The sequence below is a fragment of the Coptis chinensis genome, chromosome 7 (genome assembly GCF_015680905.1).
Source record: "Coptis chinensis isolate HL-2020 chromosome 7, ASM1568090v1, whole genome shotgun sequence".
In the NCBI taxonomy this organism is placed as follows: Eukaryota; Viridiplantae; Streptophyta; class Magnoliopsida; order Ranunculales; family Ranunculaceae; genus Coptis; species Coptis chinensis.
In genome coordinates, this window is record NC_141462.1 from 90013916 (window position 1) to 90030687 (window position 16772).

Genomic DNA, 16772 nt, shown 5'->3' on the forward strand with positions numbered 1-16772 from the left:
CGGTAGAGGGCAAACCCAAACCCAAAACCAAACCAATATCTTATTGGTTCATATATTCATCTCATCAATATGTGATGAAGTTCATACTACTTCAATGAAAACAGGGATAACCTATCATTCAATGTGGTAAAGGTTCAAACACATTTTAGATCGAATGAGAAATATTGACATAAGTTGTGACATACAAATTTGGGAAAAAGTATTATCAAAGCATATGCATTGGAAACCAAGGACTATGATGAGATCACATACATAGTAGTTTCCCAATAAAAATGATTGTTTTATTTTTTGATAATCAATCAAAATGATTACTAAATACTAAATACAAATTACGTGTCAAATAGAGAGGGAAAAAAAAAGAATTGGTAGGAAAGAAACCACAAAATTAATGATTACTATTATATTTGACATGAATGAGAAATATGCAGTAATCCAACAACATACATGTAAAAAAACAAAATAGAAATAGAAAACTAAATTTCATAAAAAGGGCATAAAACCATATTTGTGTGTTTGAACTTTAAAACAGGAACTGCAAGTCTTAAATCATGCATGACAGTATTCTGAAATTGTAACAATTCCAAAAATAAATGTTAGAACATTGTGCAAAACAAAAATATTCACAATATTAATAAACCGTGGAAACAATAATTTACAATGTTAATCCTACTTTGAATTTCAAATGGGAAATTGGGAATTGTAGCGAATTTTATTGGGGAAAGGTGGGAAGTGAGAAATGGTTTGGAGGCATTTTTTTTGTTTTGTTTTGTTTTGTAACCATGATGGGAACTTATTCCATTTTGCAACAGTAGAAGGGAACTTCCATTTTTTCTGATAAAATAGAAACTTTATGAGAAAAAGAATAGCTATTAGAAAGACTTACCCATTATCTCGACGAAAATGAGAGATAAAACCCCCTTTAATTTGAGTTGAATCCGAACAGCCTTTTTTCTACCATAAAAAAATAATAATAAAATAAAAAACAAAAAAAAAAAAGACAAAAAGAAAAGTCTTTTTTCTTCTTAATATTTCCTTTAGGGGTGGCAACGAAACGATGTGACGACGGTTGGAAAAAAAATGTAGTAAAATTGCAATTACGAAACTACCCGACTTTTTTTAACAGGTCAAACTAGATTTGAGTGGTGAAATTTTTCGGTATCCTTCTTGAAAAAAATCTTGGGTTAAAAAGGTGAAAATCAGAAACTAATTAAAAAATTGCCGATTTGTATATACGTACAAAAAATTATGCCAAATTTAAAACAACCCACAACTTCACCTACAAAATAAATTAAAACCTAATTTTGTGTGTGTATATATATACAAACGAATTTAATTTTTGTAGAGATGTTCTTTATGGTTATTAGATCATATACACACAAAATAAGGTTTTAATTCATTTTGTAGGTGAAATTGTGGATTGTTTTAAATTTGGTACTTAGTTTGGTACTAAAAAAAGTATATTTAACCGACCTTCAATTATGCAACGATAGATGATGTACTGATGATGATGTCGATAATTAAAATATATAAAATAGATGAAAAAGTATTGACCAAGGTTGATGAAGAAATAAGTATGTCATCACATTTACAAAGAATTTAGATAGGAAAGGTCAATGGAATTTAGTTTGGATCAATTTTCATCAATTAATTACAGTATAACCTCGATAAGTTAATACTCTCATGATTGGGCAAAATCTATTAATTAAGCAAGATTTTAATTAATCGGTAAATTAATAATGATATTAATTAATCAGGGTAAGGGTAAATTAATAGTTATTAATTTATCCAAATATTTATGGATTTTTAAGTTTATTATAGGAATATATAATTATCTATGGTGTTGTACCATGGAGCCAATTTCAACTAAACACAACAATGCCATTAAATAATTTCCTCTGCAGTATGAAAATACCACGTTAGAACTTCTTGGCGCGTTACGAAAGATTAGAGATAAGATATACCTAGAATTAAATTCTCCAAATGACAAGGAACACAATAGGCTCAAATTTTAAGAAGGCATAATATTTAGCCTCATTTGCATATATATAATAAATGGGCTCCATTAAACTCAACAGGAGATGTTTTAAAAACTGTTATCTTACAAATTTAACGAAATTATTAATTTAGTTCATTGCCCGAGTCGAGACCACCAAATTTCATTAATTAAGCGCGATAATTAGTTTATCACGTATTAAATTAACAAGGTTCTAATGCATGTAGTTTGAATCATTTTTCTTAAACTTTTTTTTTAAGATAATAGGGTTAGGCTAAGCCTTGCCTGCATTAAAATCTTAAATGCATCATCCCTCTTACATCATTTTTCTTAGATTGCATGCTGAGTTAATGTCTAGATACAATTTGGCCCATTGTATTAGTCCAATTAGTTAAAATTGAATATATCTTCTTAGGCATTGGTGGGTGCAACCTTTGCAAAACCAAATTGAATTGCTAATTGGGAAACCCCTATAGGTTTGCCGATGGAAGTTACAGATTTGTGAACTAGATGAGAGATGAGCAAAGTGATATATAATGCCTATCTAGTAGGGATGATATATTAACTACAGTGATGCAAACCACACACACACACACACATAGTCATTCTCTAAAAAATAGCTACTTAAGTTAACTTAAAATAAGTACGTAAGTAAAACTTCATCTAGAAAATGAATTCAACTATAATTTTTTGTAGATATGATATACTCAACATTAAGATCATCTCCACAAAATTTCAACTCATTTGGAAACCTCTAACATTTGCAAAAAATGATTGCAAAAACTCGACATTTATGGACTATTAGATTTATTTTTAAAGATAACAACAATTTTTATCTATGTTAGAGGTTTCCAAATGAATTGAAATTTTATGGAGATAATCTTTATGATGAGTGCTTCATAACCACAAAAAATTATGGTTAAATTCATTTTCTATGTGAAGTTTTACTTTCGTACTTATTTAAGTTAACTTAAGTAGCTACTTTTTAGAGAATGACTATATATATGTGGGGTAGGTTCCGAGTACAATACTTTTTATACAACGTTTTATACAATACCCCCCACCGGACCCTTCATGATCTTTTAAGGGCTATTTTTTGTGGATAAGATATTCTCACTATGGATATGACCTCCACAAAAAATCGGGGCACATTTCTAATTTTGCCAAAAAAGGGTTACAAAATCAATATTTCTAGATCGTTGATAAAAATTCATATGTTAAAAACAATTTTTCTCATGGTTAGGAGCTTTCAAATGAGTTGAATTTTTGTGGAGATGGTCGATCTCCATGGTATGAAGATCACATCTATAATGAATCAATGTTTAATTCATATTTTCAAAGGATATTGTATAAAACATTGTATAAAAAAGGTTGTAAACGGAACCTACCCCACCGGACCCTTCAAGATGTTTTAAGGGTTATTTTTTTTGTGGATAAGATATTCTCACCATGGATATGACCTCTATTAAAAATCGGGTCCTTTGAACATTTCTTTTTCAAAATCGATATTTCTGGACCGTTGATAAAAATTCATAGGTTAAGAGCAATTTTTCTCATGGTTAGGAGTTTTCAAATAAGCTGAATTTTTGTGGAGATGATCTCCATAGTGTGAAGATCATATCTACAAGGAATAAAGATTTAATTCATATTTTTAAAGAGTATTGTATAAAAAAATGTTGTAAATAGAACCTACCCTTATATATCTAGTACATGATCAATTGACACTATCTAAAAGTTTTGTAAACGGAACCTACTCCTATATATATACTAGTACATTGCCTGTGCCGTACGGCAAGGAAAAACCCAGTCCATACACTGAAAATCCCAACCAATAGGAGCTCGACTAAAAAAGCTCAAGTACCTACCAAAAATCCGATGGCCTTTGTTGGCTTCAATAATGATTTACTACTCTTGTTGCCTCTTATTATCCTGTTCACACCTCATAAGCCTTTAGATCCGTCATGTCATAAGTAGATCCAAAAGTTAGGGGTTGTTTTGGGGGGGGGGGTGGGGTGTTATATAGATGTTATGAAATTGTACTCACTTGTAAATTTTAAAAATATATCAATACAATTTTGCTTATCTTTAACAAAAAAAGAAAAAAATGTTCTGTACATACGCCTCTTAATTTCCTAAAAAGCTCTTCAGATTTCTTAGCCAAGTAATAAAATTCAAACCATATTTGGCTGCTTGATAAAAATGTAAAATTGGTAGAGGATCAATTTTGGAATGCCATGTTTTTTTTTGGGTAGAATGTTGATATCATGCAATTAATTGAAAATCTGTTTATGATTTTAGAATTAAGACCATGTCACACATTGGAGCGATAAATTTTATTTTAAAGGTACAGAGTTTGAGATGAATCATGTCTCAAATTCATCTAGGAATCTTCGAGTAGGGAGACTAACGTTTCAAGACCTTTAGGCCAATGGAGTCATCCAAGCAAGTCATTGGTTCTCCACAAATGCGCATCTAGAGTCTATTCAACGATCTGGATCATAAGACAAAGGTCATCATGGCATTTCAGAGTTGAAAATATTGAATGTAGATGCACTCTTAATTCTATTCGCTGGGCAGGTAAGTACTTTTTTTTTTGGTGAAGGAAGGTAAGTACCTAGTCAACATTCAATAATAGATCCTTCAATCATTATTTCAACCCCGCATTGCAAACTGTCTCAAATTGAATATCATCAAATTTTTATCTACATAAATTTTGATCATTTCCACGGGTATGCGTTTGGGATTGTTAAAAGGTGATTGTAAATTGATTTTGACTCAAAATGTGTGCGTAAAAAAGATTAAAAGACTAACAATTGAATGAGACCCTTAATTCCCTTTGTTTTTTCTTTGCATGATATGTTCTTAGTTTCTTAATTCAGAGTAAGTTCAAGCAATTTATCGACAAAAAAAATATATAGAACAAGTTCAATCCGATATTCCAATGTTATCAGTTAACGTCTGGACCAAAACTTGTTGGAGAAAATTTATACATTAGCAATTAGATATCGACCACAATTCCATCAATGACTAGTATATTTTCCGATCAAGAGGGATTTAGCCCCTTCCTTCGATAAACAACTGGCCTCGATCTGTATCTTGTGGGTTGAAGTCTCAAAGTAGTGTATTAGAAATTTAGAATGAAAAAAAAAAATAAATAAATAAAAAAAAAATAAAAAAAAATAAAATAAAAATAAAAAATAAAAAATATATATATATATATATATATATATATATATATATATATATATATATATATATATATATATATATATGTCGGTAACTCATTGATGCTTCGAGATTCGAGCTCATAATTATGGTTTTTTACTATATATATATCATCCCTCAAAGATTTTACCAACTTAATTAGTAAATTGACATACAAACCACTTATCTTGGATACCTACTTGTATGAGGTTTTCATGTAGCTGAATCCGACCTATTTATTCTCGGCCTACCGGGCTACCGACCTAACAAACTTAATTGGCTTGAGCTTGGTATGGAAATCAAAATGTCTAAATGATTATATCATTTTGGAAAACAGAATCATCCTAATTCATTCGTGTGAGTAGAAATGTGAAGTTCAATACTCCAAAATTATTGTGCACTGAACTACACAAGGGTTTGTGTATGTCAATACAAATCAATAGTGGTCAGATTTTAATTAGGTCTGCCGTAATATATTTCTTGGTAAAAAAACAAAGGTTCAATAGGGACAAATCCGTGATTCTCCGTTCTCGAAGACAAATGGTGGCGTTTTTTTTTTCTTTTCCTTTTCTTCTAAATTTGATGTGCTCACGACAGACAATAAGCATCAATCTGTACGTCAGCAACGTGATCCAACACACACACTTCTTGCTCTTCCATCCTCTCAATATCTAGAAAAAATACACAACACATTTCCTCTTTTGATTAATTTCCTCACCACCTATCCGCTTGTATATAATTCCAATTGGACCGATTCCATCCCCATCCATATACACTAAATCATGTATGTATCATGTATGCATGCATGATGGCATGTTTATGTAAATGCACATGTAGACAATGAACCTATTTATATATAGATAACTATTTGTACTATGTTGTAAAGAGTTAGGGCTTTCATTTCCATTCTTTCTACATCATACATGGCCTACAAAAGATCGATATTGGTTTCATTCCACGGATTATTATCTGCGTTATCATGTTTTGGCAAGGAAGAAGAAGATAAAAGTGACGATGTAATATCACTGTCCATAGTTTGATATGCTTATTATGCTTTATAGGTGTGATCATTTGGAATCCCCACCATAGATTTCGACACAGAAAGGGAAAGATGAGAGGAAGTAGTAGTAGTACTAGTAATAGTAGTGAAACGACTAAAACAAATACTTCAACGAAGAATGGAGATGAGGAAAAAGAGGAGCTGGATGATGATGGAAAGAGTACTAGACATGGAGGAAGCTCATCAAGTAATAGCACAGTTGAAGAGAATGAGAGAAAGGCTAGTTCGAGTGGTGTACGGCCCTATGTTCGATCTAAGATGCCAAGACTTCGTTGGACGCCTGATCTCCATCATTGTTTTGTCAACGCTGTAGAGAGACTCGGGGGACAAGATAGTGAGTAATTCAGTGATCTAGTAACTCCAAGTAGAAATCATCTCAATCTGTATGTATGCTTACAACCATGATCTTTGGTGCAGGAGCAACGCCTAAGCTTGTTCTTCAGATGATGAACATCAAAGGCCTTAGCATCGCACATGTCAAAAGCCATTTACAAGTAATTCCATCAGAAAATCCCTATCAAAAATCAACAATTTCTCAAAATATTTGTTTTGATTTCTCTTACAGGATACTTACTCCAATTGTTTTGTTTTTTAATTTGCCATCAATAGATGTATCGGAGCAAAAAGATCGATGATGCTGGACAAGGTACACATTCAATAATTAATATCTTCTAGAGGGTCATGAAATTAGGGTTTGTACGTGGACTGTGGAGTGTAACCAAAGTATCTCAAGTTCTTAACGATATCTTGATAGTGTTTCCTTCATCTCACATGCAGTTATTACTGATCAAGGGCACCTAATGGAAGGTCTGGACAACCATATTTACAACTTTAGCCAACTCCCAATGTTACAAGGCTTCAATCAGAGGCCTAGTCCTGATTTCAGGTGTGGAATTTTTAACAATAATGCAAACACTCGATAAAAACATTCTTTTGTAGTAACTAGTAAGCTAGATTATTGAGTTTGTCTGTTTATCACGATTGATTCAATTCTGACAATGAAGCACGTACCTTTTTTTTTTATCAAGATACGATGTCTCTTCTTGGAGCGGTCGCCGTAGCTGGAGAACTAGTCCATACGTGGGTGGAGGACTAGATGATAGAGGAAAGAGGACTGCTGGGTTTTATGGTTTGATAGCTGAAAGGATCTCAAGTGGCATCACAAATAATCTGAACTATCATAAGGGAAACTTTGACACTAGTGAACAAACTAGAAACAGAAGCTACGGAAGTAATGACAGATATCAACTACGAAGTGATCTTCGATCATGGAGAACAAGAATTAGTGCAGGCAACATTGAACCCGACTTCATAACCCAGTTCCAAGCAAGGGGAAGGGAACCAGCAGTTAATTTGTTGCAAAACACATCAATCCATGAGACGGGTCAAAGAACGCCTATGGAAGACAAAAACAAGTTGAAAAGAAAAGCTTCGGATTGCGATTTAGATTTGGATCTCTCCTTAAAGATTACATCAAGACAGGATGTATGCCAAAGAGATTTGGATGATGAAGTAGATAGTAATCTGTCCCTCTCTTTACACTCTCCTTCATCCTCAAAGCGCAACAGGTTGAAAGAAAGAGATGACTACAGAGAGCATGCAAAAATGACAAGTACTCTAGATCTGACTCTATGAATGAGACAATATTCTAAGTGAGAGCTTGAGGTACTTGTCTAAGTGAGTATGTAGATCACTGCCATGTAACAATATAGACAAGGTAATCTCAACACTTGTTCCTTTTATGTTGTTTATTTTCTCCATTTTGCATATGCAGTTATCTAGTTTGAATGAACAATTGCCAATACATTCCAGATCAAATAGATATATTGAAATAAATACAACTATATATATGTGAAGCATTGAGAAGTGCTAATTGTATAATATGTTATGAAGATTTTGCAAATACTTAACCAAAAAGTGCTAGAAATCTACAACTTCATAATGTCAATCCAAAACAAGTTAAAAGTTGTTAATACATAAATGTCATGTATATGGACAAGATGCATGATTCTTTAAGCAGGGAGTAACATGAATAGGGAGGAAACACATTCGATAGGGTCTTAGATAATATATATATATATGATCCTAGAAGTCTGGCTTAGTTTGTTAAGACGAGTTTTTTCAAAATCAGTTCCCAAGGATCTTAAGATTGATATCCGCATCATCCTTCTTTCGAGTTCCCTTCTGTAATGGTGAGAGAAACTGCATCACCTAATTAACTATCTAGTTTTGCTATGAAACTACCCATCAACTGTATATATATCAACAGCGCTAACTGCGTGCCTATCTCGATTGCTATTTATTTGATGGGAGATGAATGCACGCCCTTTATGTTTTGCAAGACATTAATTATCAATTACATCGTAACGACAAAGCCGGAGTTATTCTATTAATTTATGAAGCCGACAATAAGCCAAGTTAATTAACCGCAAGCGCTTTTCCTCTCCTAAATTTTTAAGAGATAGGGCATTTGTGCAAAAAAGTTTTATGTTGGTTAGATACAACACTTTATATTCGGATATTTTTTCGATATATGTTGAGAAGTACTAGTTTATGAACCGATCATTCTCTTACATATATTACATTTTTATTATACACCGAAATTAACATTGTTCTATGAAAGCAAACTATGATCGAGGCCATTCCACTTGTAAGCAATTTAATGATGGAGCCGATGAGGAGGTGCAGGCCGGGCAACCGCACCCCAATATATTTGAGGAACTCCACCTGTGAACTAGTAATAACGAACTAAGAAAACATATGTTCAAACTATAATCCTTGCACCCCAAAACTTTTTCAAAAGTTCCAGTACTGATGAGTACTGCATCCGCCTCAAGATATTTCGCATACACACACTCTTGCTCCAACTCAGATTTCTGGCTTGGTAAGTGATGCCAAGCTACTATAAATCTGAATGATATATTCATTCTTACCAATGCACCAGTGTCTATCATTGAAGATCACTATACTAGTGTACTAGGCAAACAGCGCTCTTACCTGTAAGGACCTGGTGTTTGTATGTACATCTCGTACCCTTAAGTTGAGAAGGACAAATCATTTTTAGCTTATGTGTACTGCTTGAGCATTGTTATGCATGTAAAGGAAGTCTGCTGCTATATATAGACCTATTGTAACCCTTTCTAGGACTGGATTTTGGATTCTGTACTATTTTTCCTTCTTTTGTGGTAACATTTATCTGCTTAACTCGCAAACAACCATCAAAAAAACAAAAAAAACTCGCAAACAAGAAGGTAAGAGCTTACCTCTTCTATATCACTGGTCGAAGATAGATCAGCATACAGTGCATGTGATGCAATGTTTTGAAAACCGAACCAGTGATCCAACCGATTTTTTGTTAAAATGGTTCAACCAGTTTCAACCATAGTTCGACTCGGTCGGACCAATTGATGTTTATTTAGCAAAATTTTTAATAATTACAATAATAAAATGAATAAATACATGTTTTAATTCAATATTAATTGGTATCATATATCAAAATGAATTTCTTATACAAGAAACATGCACATAGTAGCAACTCCCCACATTATCAATTTTTTTTGAAAAAAAAATAAAAATAATAATAATAAGGGTGATCCGGTTTAGAGTTGAACCACGGTTTAAACTTAGATCGAGGGTCCAACCAAAAACTCAAGTTCCGGTCAGACCCTGGTTCAACCACTGGTCCGGTCCAGTTTTCTAAACACTGATGTGATGTTGTCACAGGATATTCTGGGCCTTGGGCAGATTCGCAGAGATGGCCTAACTGATCACATACTAGTATACTACATGCGTATCTTTTTTATGTACATCTAATCAAGGGGCTTGCTTATGATCGAATATATGTAACGCTCCAACTTTCAGGCATTTGCAAGGTTGGAATAATCATTTCAGAAGATGAGTGCTGCATATATATTGTGATGTCTAAGAACACCTCTTGAATGTTCTAAGATCACACAATTTTAATGAACAGAATGAATAAATGAATAACATAAAGGGAGAAGATGAATTGAATCTATGTTTTATTGATTTGCGATAACAGTTTACAATATCTCTCTCTCTGTTTCTCTCTCCTTTTTATAATGGTTTTTTCTGATTATCAACTAATAAATCTTCTCTTGCTCTTCTAGTCTTTATATAGTATTCTGAATTAGCTTTGACCCATCCAATCTCTGACACGTGTTATTTGTCTTCTTCCTCCTCTTTCCCTCTCAATACCTGCAAACGTTTGAAGATAACCACGAAATATACCGAAACATTGACCCTTATGTCAATGTTTCAAGTTTTGAAATATCAGTTATAATATCTCTATGCACGATATTTGCCCACTACATCGCCCCCTCTCAAAAATTTGAAATTTCACTCAAACATTTCAATTTTTCGAGAAGCGGTTATATCAATTTGGGCTCAAATATCAATCCGGTCCATATTATCAGACAAAAAAAATTTAAAACCAACCGGTTAGCTTTCCCACAATTTCAAGCTTCTCCCATACGCTACATCTTCTTCAGAAAGCGATTTTCTTTGTTGCATTCTTGCCTTCAAATTCTTAAAAAGAAATCCAACTCTTACAAGTACGTTTGTAACCTCCTGCATTTTGTTAGTTTTGTTATACCATATCTTGCTATAACTCACACCAGTATAAATCACACCCTTATAATTATCACTAGGGTTTTTTAGAGATTGTTAAAATTTGAATGTCGTAAGCTTGGGTATGTTCATATTTACACTACTGTAAACAACACTATAGCATGTTTGATACTGTTTAAAAGTTTATATCTTTACCTTTTTAAGATTTTTGACTTAGATATTCTTCATCGTACTGTTTTGCTTATCAGATATATCTATTGTTTATATCCGTATATCAAACTTTCCGATATAACACTATTTATATCGCGATTTCGATAACCTGATAACTGTATTACTGATAATATGATATATATATTATATTAACTGTACTAAAAATACCTTTGTCCTCGCATATTTGTTTATAGGCCTCCCGGCCAATGGCCAGTGAAGATACCCTCTCTGATGATAGCATTAGTAGTGAAGGAACCCCTTCTGACGATAGACTTCGTAGTCATAATCTCGCCTCTACTTCTTCGAGGTGCTATCGACCCCAAACTTCTTGGAATTTGTCTTATGTTGTAGAAGGGATCCCTTGTCATCCTTTTGAAAAACCACGGACTCGAGAATAAATTGGGAAGCATTGAAGATACAAGTCAATGGAAGCATGGACTTAGCTCTTTCTTCATCAAAAAACCCAATCTAATGTTAGTTCAGACTGCTTATCAAATTCCCACTTTCCTTTATCTGCAACACTATGCTAGTACTCGGACTTTTATCAAATGTTAAAGTGGTACGAGACAAGCGATTATTGTCACTGTTGGTCAACTCACCGCTGGATTGAGATTTCCTCTGACCAATCTCGATCACGAAGTATTAAACCATCTAAACATTTCCCCTGGTCAAGGAATGGGGAATTTTTGGAGGTTAATGTTTATCTATAATTACTACAATAGCCACCTTTCCCCAGAAAAGCATGAAACCGATAGAATCAGATTATCCGATATCCTTAAGCACTACAAATTTGGTGAAAAACTTCCTAGATATTTTTACCCTAGAAAACACAACAAATCAAACATCAAGGGTATTATCCGCAAAAACCATAAAAGTGACAAGGAATGGACTAAGTATCCCATCATTATTTTAGGTGACTGGGAAAGTGCCGATCCTCTAGCAAAACCTTCTCTGAAACAACAAGTCTTCAATTCTTCAGGTATACCCTCCTTTTGACTTAACTTCGATAACTTCGATATTTATATATATCGGAATCCCACTCTGACCCTAGCCTTTCTGTATATTTTCAGTACTCCTCCCTCATTTTGAAAAAGCACGTGGGAACTCCGACAGAGTGCTTAAACTCTTAAAAGGAACTGATAAAGAGATCGATATCAGAACTGGGGCTGATAAAGAAGGGAACTCTCGCCTTACTATTGCTCTTCCCGACATAAAAAATTATCGAGCACCTCTTTATGTTCTTCAAATTCGGGCTCTTCACAAAATGGGTCAGTCGCCAATTCCCACTCAATCTCCTTCAACAAATCCTTTAAACGATCCTTCTTTTCTTATGTCCTCCTTTGCTTTGCATGAACTCCCTCCTAGTCTTCCCCAGAGTTTCTTCGATTACTTAGATAACAATCTTACCATGACTCCAAATCTTTTTCCCCAAATTAAAAAAGAAGTTCCTGATTTTTATGAGTATCCACTTTTACAAAATATATTTGACCAGCATCGTTTATTGTATACAGATATGGCCCCTCAATTGTTAGCGAACCCAAGTGTTAGTCGTCAATTTCCTGCTAAAGAAAAAGAGAAAGTTGCTGACACTACATCGGCCAAAGCTCCACAGGACAAGCATCCTGCTCCACCCTCAAACATTCGGACCTCTTTTTCCAAAGATAAGCGTTCTACTCCTCCTAAAGACACATCTCGTACTTCCTCGCAAGATACCCATACTCAATCTAGTTCCAAGAAACGCAAACACACCTGGGGGGAGAGTGGGCTTGCTGAAGGACAAACACTTGAATCCCATCCTTATGATACCAATGACTTTTTCAAGCCTGTATTCCCTCTATGTGATGGAAACTGTATTCCTTTAACTGCCTCACTTTTTGGTGATAATCCCCCCGAAGATTTAGGCGTGTCCCTGTCTTCCAGCTATGTTCTTCCAAAGGATAAGCTTGTTATGCGCACTGTATCTCCTTCACAACGCTTAACAACCTTCTATAATGCTATTGAAAAGGTATTCATCCTCCTTTCTTGACTACATATCCTTTACTTTATTTCCCATTTCTATCTGCTTATCCATTTTTGTTACTTTTTTAGGCTAAAGTTGCTGCTCTAGCCCAATTTGACTCTCACTATTAGCAAGACCGTAACATTGGTCACTTGAGAAAAACAGTTGAGAGTCAACAGCTAGAAGTTGACAAACTGAACCAAGAAGTAACTCGCTTGAAACGAGAGAACAGCCAACTGACAATCGACTTGAAACGGAATGTCGAGACTGCTAAACAAACCTTTCAACAGAAGATTGCAGCACATACGGAAATTCTGAAGAAAGAACATGCTGAACAACTGAAGAAAATCACTGAAGACTTTGTTATCACAAAAGCAAAGTATAAAGAAGCTTCTGAAGCTGCCAATAATGAATTTAACGATGTTATTACATCTTTGAACGTTCTTGTTGATCGGCTTGAAGCTTTCAGACCATATGTTCCTCCTGTTGTTCTTGCAGAGCATGGGATTCATGCTGATAATGCTCCTACCGAGGAACTTCCAACTACAACTCCGTCTACTCCTGCTACTGCAACTACAACAACTACCTCCCCTGCTGCTGATGTCACCCCCCATCTTGCTACAGAATTCAGCGACATAGATGATCTGCTTAATACCCCTCTTGCTTGATTTTTGTAACATCTGTGTAATACTCTGCAATATTGCTACTATTTTCTTTTATCCTTACGAACATTCTCTCTACTTAGCCATTTTTGTACTATTTTTGCTTGTAATATCCTTTAATGCCTATGGAATTTGAATCTGAAACATTTTTGCAATGTACCATACATAGGTATACGTTGTAGCCAGAAAATCCATAATTTTTCGCAACCTTCATCTCAAAAGAGAGTATCATCTATACTTCATTTAACACACTTAGAAAAATAATCATTTATACTTATATAACCAGAAAATGAAATTTTTGATACCCTTAACAAAAAAAAAAGTATCGGTGATACTGAGACTTGTATCACCATAAAATGAAATTTTCGATACCCTCCACAAAAAAGAGAGTATCGGCGATACTAAGACTTGTATCACCAGAAAAATGAAATTTTCGATACCCTCCACAAAAAAAAGAGTATCGGCGATACTAAGACTTGTATCACCAGAAAAATAAAATTTTCAATACCTTCCACAAAAAAGAGAGTATCGGCGATGCACTTTTAAGTATGAAAACATTCCAATAAGTGCAATCATAGCAACTATTGCTAAAATAAAATTTTAACTAACGCACCTTTATTATTAATATGATATCTGATGCCTCCTCCTTGCTGGTGACTTTTGACAATATACCTAATACCAATATTTCTGCTGATATCAGGACTTTATGCGCCTGGTATCGGCCATTGATTTTGATACCAGGATTTTTGACAATATGCCTAATACCAATATTTCTACTGATATCAAGACTTTATGTGTCTGGCAACGGCCATTGTTTTTGATACCAGGACTTTTGATAATATGCCTAATACCAACATTTCTACTGATATCAGGACTTTTGTGTGCCTGGTATCGGCCATTGTTTTTGATACTTAGACTTTTGACAATATGCCTAATACCAATATTTCTGCTAATACCAGGACTTTATGTGCCTGATAACAACACGTCTGTCGTTAACAGGGCTTTTGGCGATATGCCTAATATCAATACGTCTATTGATACTAGGATTTTTTGACAATATGCATGGTACCAGCATTTCTGTCGATAACATGACTTTATGTGCCTGGTATCTTCCATTGTTTCTGATACCAGGACTTTTTGACAATATGCCTGATCCCAACATTTCTGCCGATAACAGGACTTTATGTGCCTGGTATCTGCCATTGTTTTTGATACCAGGACTTTCTGACAATATACCTGATACCAACATTTTCGTCGATGCGGGGACTTTTATATGCACGGTATCGCCATTGTTTTTGATACCAGGACTTTTTGACAATATGCCTGATACCAACATTTCTGCCGATAACAGGACTTTATGTGCCTAGTATCTGCCATTATTTCTGATACCAGGACTTTTTGACAATATGCCTGATACCAACATTTTTGCCAATAACAGGACTTTATGTGCCTGGTATCTACAATTGTTTCTGATACCAGGATTTTTGACAATATGTCTGATACCAACATTTTTGTCGATAACATGACTTTCATACAAAATATTATAACATCATTGCATTATGAATCCAAAACTTTTATTATCATGAATATTCTTGCTACATAGCTCATTCCTTTAATAAAGTTGAAAAATACATTATTGATAAAATACCTTCAGATTTTTTACATTTTGAGGTTTTGGAAGTAAATCTCCATCAGCATTCTTCAAATAATATGCTCCGTTTATTCCCACCTTGTGTACAATATAGGACCCCTCCCAATTTGCTGATAATTTTCCAACCATTTTCTCTTTTGTCGCTTGAGTGACTTCTTTCAGTACTAAGTCGCCTTCTTGGAAACTTCTTCCTCTGACTTTCTTATTCAATGCTTTCCTTAACTATCTGTGGTAACAATCAAGCTGAATTCTTGCTTGCTCCCATTTTTCCTCTAAGTTTAAGATCTCTGCATGCATCCCTTGTTCATTCAACCCTTTTTCCACAAGAAATGTTCTAGTTGTAGATAATACCATCTCAACTGGAGTTACTGCTTCCATCCCATAGGCCAGAGTAAATGACGACTCTCCTGTAGCAACTATCGGAGTTGTTCTGTATGCCCATAACACACTATTTAACTCCTCAACCCATAAGAGCCTTTCTTGTCCTCTAACTTCTTTTTGATATTATCCATAATAGTCTTATTTGTCGCCTCAGCTTGCCCATTCCCCTGAGCATAATAAGATGTCGATGTGAAATGCTTGATCTTATATGATTCTAGGAAATCTCGTACATTGCTTCCAATGAAGTGAGGATCATTATCTGATATGATAGCAAATGGTAAACCATATCGACATACCACTCTCTCAAACAAAAATCCGATAATATCTTGTTCTTTGATATGTTGTAAAGCTATAGCCTCTACCCATTTAGTAAAGTAATCAGTCACAACAAGCATGAATCTTTTCTTGCCTCTCCCAGGTATCAAAGGTCCAACAATGTCCACCCCCCATAAAGCAAACGGCCATGGGTTTGATACGCAATGCAATTCCTCTGCTGGAACATGAATTGCATAACCATGTTTCTGACACTTAGTGCATCTCTTTGCATATCGAATACAATCCCTTCGCATTTGTGGCCAGAAATATCCTTGCCTTGTTATCTTGTTAGCCAAGGATCTTCCTGCTGAATGATTTCCGCACTCTCCTTCATGTATCTCTGCAATGATTTGATTAGCTTCGGCCGCCGATATACATTTCAAATGCGGTCCCCTAGGATTTTTTCGATATAAGCCATCCTCTATTAGCATATATTTTTCAGCTCCAGATTTTACTCTTCTAGCCTCATGTTTATCTTTGGGTAACTCACCTTTGGACAAAAATAAAATATAACTGCTTAACCATGACTCCCCCAGCGTATCTATCTCCATAATCTCAGGGTGCTTTATATCGATACTTGGATTCTGCTGGACACCCACTTGCAATATACGTCCTTCTGTATTTTCCAGCATAGCAGTGAAATATGCCAAAACATCTGCATGTCAGTTTTCTCCTCGATCGAGGTGTTGAAATTTGATTCTGCTGAAATT

The 16772-nt window shown here is 34.6% G+C and overlaps 1 protein-coding gene across 1 annotated transcript; it reads left to right on the forward strand.

Annotated features, from left to right (window-relative positions):
• The first annotated feature begins 6074 nt into the window (after positions 1-6074).
• LOC147489852 (myb-like HTH transcriptional regulator family protein) lies at positions 6075-7999 on the forward strand. Its single transcript, XM_086573371.1, has 5 exons — positions 6075-6591; positions 6675-6751; positions 6867-6903; positions 7035-7143; positions 7286-7999. Exons 1-5 carry the CDS (start codon positions 6309-6311, stop codon positions 7890-7892), a joined length of 1113 nt encoding a protein of 370 aa, XP_086429497.1. The 5' UTR covers positions 6075-6308; the 3' UTR covers positions 7893-7999.
• Positions 8000-16772: the final 8773 nt, after the last annotated feature.